This window comes from Taurulus bubalis (genome assembly GCF_910589615.1).
Source record: "Taurulus bubalis genome assembly, chromosome: 10".
NCBI lineage: Eukaryota > Metazoa > Chordata > Actinopteri > Perciformes > Cottidae > Taurulus > Taurulus bubalis.
This window is the reverse complement of record NC_136598.1, coordinates 27,136,014-27,142,013: the sequence shown is the minus strand read 5'-3', so window position 1 is coordinate 27,142,013 and position 6,000 is coordinate 27,136,014. Positions and strand designations below refer to the sequence as shown.

At 39.9% G+C, this 6,000-nt stretch overlaps 1 protein-coding gene across 1 annotated transcript in view; it reads right to left on the bottom strand.

Moving 5' to 3' along the window:
* tbcela (tubulin folding cofactor E-like a) overlaps positions 1 to 5,648 on the bottom strand; it is a gene marked incomplete at its 3' end in the record, with an annotated part of 11,173 nt that extends 5,525 nt beyond the window's left edge. Inside the window, exons 1-3 of the mRNA XM_079224946.1 lie at positions 5,495 to 5,648; positions 3,164 to 3,303; positions 2,262 to 2,443 (exon numbers count right to left, since the gene is read on the bottom strand). Coding sequence (XP_079081072.1) covers positions 2,262 to 2,443; positions 3,164 to 3,303; positions 5,495 to 5,645 — 473 coding nt within the window. The 5' untranslated portion in view covers positions 5,646 to 5,648. The remainder of the gene's footprint in view (positions 1 to 2,261; positions 2,444 to 3,163; positions 3,304 to 5,494) is intronic.
* Between the last annotated feature and the right edge of the window lie 352 nt (positions 5,649 to 6,000).

Sequence of the window (6,000 nt, the reverse complement as noted above, 5' to 3'; positions counted from 1 at the left end):
TTATGAATGCGTTGTGAACAAACACTCTGAATATATGTAATGAAAGAGTAAAGTTAAATAAATGAGGTTATGAATGCGTTGTGAACAAACACTCTGAATATATGTAATGAAAGAGTAAAGTTATATAAATGAGGTTATGAATGCGTTGTGAACAAACACTCTGAATATATGTAATGAAAGAGTAAAGTTATATAAATGAGGTTATGAATGCGTTGTGAACAAACACTCTGAATATATGTAATGAAAGAGTAAAGTTAAATAAATGAGGTTATGAATGCGTTGTGAACAAACACTCTGAATATATGTAGAAATTAAAGAGTAAAGTTATATAAACGAGGTTATGAATGCGTTGTGAACAAACACTCTGAATATATGTAGAAATTAAAGAGTAAAGTTATATAAACGAGGTTATGAATGCGTTGTGAACAAACACTCTGAATATATGTAGAAATTGAAGAGTAAAGTTATATAAATGAGGTTATGAATGCGTTGTGAACAAACACTCAGAATACATGTAATGAAAGAGTAAAGTTATATAAATGAGGTTATGAATGCGCTGTGAACAAACACTCAGAATACATGTAATGAAAGAGTAAAGTTATATAAATGAGGTTATGAATGCGTTGTGAACAAACACTCTGAATATATGTAGAAATTAAAGAGTAAAGTTATATAAACGAGGTTGTGAATGCGTTGTGAACAAACACTCAGAATACATGTGGGAATGAAAGAGTAAAGTTATATAAATGCGGTTATGAATGCGTTGTGAACAAACACTCTGAATATATGTAATGAAAGAGTAAAGTTATATAAATGAGGTTATGAATGCGTTGTGAACAAACACTCTGAATATATGTAATGAAAGAGTAAAGTTGTATAAATGCGGTTATGAATGCGTTGTGAACAAACACTGAATATATGTAATGAAAGAGTAAAGTTATATAAATGAGGCTATGAATGCGTTGTGAACAAACACTCTGAATATATGTAATGAAAGAGTAAAGTTATATAAATGAGGCTATGAATGCGTTGTGAACAAACACTCTGAATATATGTAATGAAAGAGTAAAGTTATATAAATGAGGTTATGAATGCGTTGTGAACAAACACTCAGAATACATGTAATGAAAGAGTAAAGTTATATAAATGAGGTTATGAATGCGTTGTGAACAAACACTCAGAATACATGTAATGAAAGAGTAAAGTTATATAAATGAGGTTATGAATGCGTTGTGAACAAACACTCTGAATATATGTAGAAATTAAAGAGTAAAGTTATATAAATGCGGTTATGAATGCGTTGTGAACAAACACTCTGAATATATGTAATGAAAGAGTAAAGTTATATAAATGAGGCTATGAATGCGTTGTGAACAAACACTCTGAATATATGTAATGAAAGAGTAAAGTTATATAAATGAGGCTATGAATGCGTTGTGAACAAACACTCTGAATATATGTAATGAAAGAGTAAAGTTATATAAATGCGGTTATGAATGTGTTGTGAACAAACACTCTGAATATATGTAATGAAAGAGTAAAGTTATATAAATGAGGCTATGAATTGTTGTGAACAAACACTCTGAATATATGTAGAAATTAAAGAGTAAAGTTATATAAATGCGGTTATGAATGCGTTGTGAACAAACACTCTGAATATATGTAATGAAAGAGTAAAGTTATATAAATGAGATTATGAATGCGTTGTGAACAAACACTCAGAATACATGTAATGAAAGAGTAAAGTTATATAAATGAGATTATGAATGCGTTGTGAACAAACACTCAGAATACATGTAATGAAAGAGTAAAGTTATATAAATGAGGCTATGAATGCGTTGTGAACACTCAGAATACATGGAATGAAAGAGTAAAGTTATATAAATGAGGCTATGAATGCGTTGTGAACAAACACTCAGAATATATGTGGGAATGAAAGAGTAAAGTTATATAAATGAGGCTATGAATGCGTTGTGAACAAACACTAGTTACATTACACACATTCTGACGACTCTACAGGTGAATAGGGTCAAAACATGAACTCATAGATATCACCATGAAACTTCACCACTTTATCACTGACACTAAGAGGATTATTTCTTGTATTACAAGTTTTATGAAATGTTGTGTTTACATATGCAAATGAAGCATCATGTAATGGAAACTTTTGGTGAATTTAGGAGAAATATACAGACGAAGCAGACAAAGTAGTGAAGTAGTAAAGTAGTAGGTAGTAAATAGTAAGTAGTAAGTAGTCTCACTGCGTCATCTCTCTGGTGAGCAGCAGCACCGTGTCCCAGGACACTCGGGTGTTGTTGAGCACGAGGTGTTGGACCCGGGAGAAGCCGGCGGCGCATTGTGGGTCCAGACGGCTTCCTGCCAGAGGGTTGGAGCTCAGGTTCAGGAAGTCCAGGTTGGGGACGTTGGACACGATCTTACTGATCTGAGAACGAGACGGTTTGTTTTGAAACCACACATTTAAACAGGAAACTCAACGATTGATTTACTGGTTATTAGAATCTCATGAGCACAATAACAACTTCATGAATCATAATGAAGGAGTTTTTAATATCACACAGGAGTCAGATACTGCTCTTATTTTTATGTATTTTTAAACATAAATGTATTTACTTATTTATCTATTCATCTATTCATTCATTTGTATTATTGCATAGATTTTTTATGTATTGATTTTTTATATATACTATATATATATATTATATTGTTTTATCAGTGTTTCAATTTGACCTTAGTTTGACTTATAACAGTCAGTTATGTTGTTATGTTTCTTAGTTTTGTCTGTTAAACTCTGCTTTTAAAGGTGCAATATAAATAAAGTTATTATTATTAATAATATATTTCTTTATAATTACTTTTATTGTATGTATTTTGTATTGTGGAATTGTTTATTAAAGGTGCTATATATAAATAAAGTTATTGTTATCTATACATATTACTATTTGTATTTATTTATTTATACATTCACTTATTTATTGACACCTCTCTCCAGTCCTGCAGCTGGCGGTGAGACAGCTGGTTGTGAGACAGCTGGTTGTGAGGCAGCTGGTTGTGAGACAGCTGGTTGTGAGGCAGCTGGTTGTGAGACAGCTGGTTGTGAGACAGCTGGTTGTGAGACAGGTCATACGTAAACATAGAAAGACACCTCTCTCCAGTCCTGCAGCTGGTTCTGAGACAGGTCCAGCTCGATGACGTGGCCGCAGAAAGCAGCGATCACCGCCTGGTCTCCGGCTCTGCTGATCCCACAGCTGTTCAGCACCAGAATGGTGGGCATGTTCAGCCGGTCTGGGGGGCAGAGGGTTAAACAGACGGTCAAACAGACGGTCAAACAGAAGGGTTAAACAGACGGTTAAACAGATGGTCAAACAGACGGTCAAACAGAAGGGTTAAACAGACGGTCAAACAGACGATTAAACAGACGGTCAAACAGAAGGGTTAAACAGACGGTCAAACAGACGGTCAAACAGACGGTTAAACAGATGGTCAAACAGACGGTCAAACAGAAGGGTTAAACAGACGGTCAAACAGACGGTTAAACAGACGGTCAAACAGAAGGGTTAAACAGACGGTCAAACAGACGGTCAAACAGACGGTCAAACAGACGGGTCAAACAGAAGGGTCAAACAGACGGGTCAAACAGACGGTCAAACAGAAGGGTTAAACAGACGGTCAAACAGACGGTTAAACAGACGGTCAAACAGACGGTTAAACAGACGGTCAAACAGAAGGGTTAAACAGACGGTTAAACAGATGGTCAAACAGACGGTCAAACAGAAGGGTTAAACAGACGGTCAAACAGACGGTTAAACAGACGGTCAAACAGAAGGGTTAAACAGACGGTCAAACAGACGGTCAAACAGACGGTTAAACAGATGGTCAAACAGACGGTCAAACAGAAGGGTTAAACAGACGGTCAAACAGACGGTTAAACAGACGGTCAAACAGAAGGGTTAAACAGACGGTCAAACAGACGGTCAAACAGACGGTCAAACAGACGGGTCAAACAGAAGGGTCAAACAGACGGGTCAAACAGACGGTCAAACAGAAGGGTTAAACAGACGGTCAAACAGACGGTTAAACAGACGGTCAAACAGACGGTTAAACAGACGGTCAAACAGAAGGGTTAAACAGACGGTTAAACAGATGGTCAAACAGACGGTCAAACAGAAGGGTTAAACAGACGGTCAAACAGACGGTTAAACAGACGGTCAAACAGAAGGGTTAAACAGACGGTCAAACAGACGGTCAAACAGACGGTTAAACAGATGGTCAAACAGACGGTCAAACAGAAGGGTTAAACAGACGGTCAAACAGACGGTTAAACAGACGGTCAAACAGAAGGGTTAAACAGACGGTCAAACAGACGGTCAAACAGAAGGGTTAAACAGACGGTCAAACAGACGGGCTAAACAGAAGGGTCAAACAGACGGGTCAAACAGAAGGGTCAAACAGAAGGGTTAAACAGACGGTTAAACAGAAGGGTCAAACAGACGGTTAAACAGACGGGCTAAACAGACGGTCAAACAGAAGGGTCAAACAGAAGGGTCAAACAGAAGGGTTAAACAGACGGTTAAACAGATGGTCAAACAGACGGTCAAACAGACGGTCAAACAGACGGGTCAAACAGACGGGTCAAACAGACGGTCAAACAGACGGGTCAAACAGACGGTCAAACAGAAGGGTTAAACAGACGGTTAAACAGATGGTCAAACAGACGGTTAAACAGACGGTCAAACAGACGGGTCAAACAGAAGGGTTAAACAGATGGTCAAACAGACGGTCAAACAGACGGTCAAACAGACGGGTCAAACAGAAGGGTCAAACAGACGGTCAAACAGACGGTCAAACAGACGGGTCAAACAGACGGTCAAACAGAAGGGTTAAACAGACGGTTAAACAGACGGTCAAACAGACGGGTCAAACAGACGGTCAAACAGACGGTCAAACAGACGGGCTAAACAGACGGGTTAAACAGACGGGCTAAACAGACGGTCAAACAGACGGTCAAACAGACGGGTCAAACAGAAGGGTTAAACAGACGGTCAAACAGACGGGCTAAACAGACGGGTTAAACAGACGGGCTAAACAGACGGTCAAACAGACGGTCAAACAGACGGGTCAAACAGACGGTCAAACAGACGGTCAAACAGAAGGGTCAAACAGACGGTCAAACAGACGGTCAAACAGACGGGTCAAACAGACGGTCAAACAGACGGGTTAAACAGACGGTTGAACAGACGGGTTAAACAGACGGTCAAACAGACGGTCAAACAGACGGGTTAAACAGACGGTTAAACAGACGGGTTAAACAGACGGTCAAACAGACGGTCAAACAGACGGTCAAACAGACGGGTCAAACAGACGGGTTAAACAGACGGTTAAACAGACGGTCAAACAGACGGTCAAACAGACGGGTTAAACAGACGGTTAAACAGACGGGTCAAACAGACGGGGTCAGTCTTTATGGTGACGCTACCTTTCATGGGGGAGCCTTGAGGAGCTGCGGTGGGAACCACCACCACCCCCATGCCGGGGCCCCTGCGCAGGGGGAAGTTGTCCGGGCTGTACTTCTCAGTCAGCACCTCCACAAAGGACCGGCCGCTCAATTCCTGCTCCGGTGGCTCCATGGCGCCGCCCTGCTGGATAGACCCCCGCTCAGCTGGTGGAGGACAGACACACATCCACGTAAAAAAACCAAAACATTCCTGCATCTTAAAATGAGTTAATGCAGAAGCTAGATTAATACATCCTTTACACTGAGCCTTTAAGCCTATTTTTAAATAGACAATGGGCCCGGCATGGAGGTCCGGTGAGATAAGAGGACGACAAAGGGAGCAGGGAAGGACACGAGGAGGTCTCCTCGTGTCCTCGTGTCCTTATCAGCAAGAAGACGGCGACTGAAACCCGGAAGATGATGTTCATGCTGAACCTTTAGTGTGTGTGTGTGTGTGTGTGTGTGTGTTGTGCAGTGTGTTGTGTGTT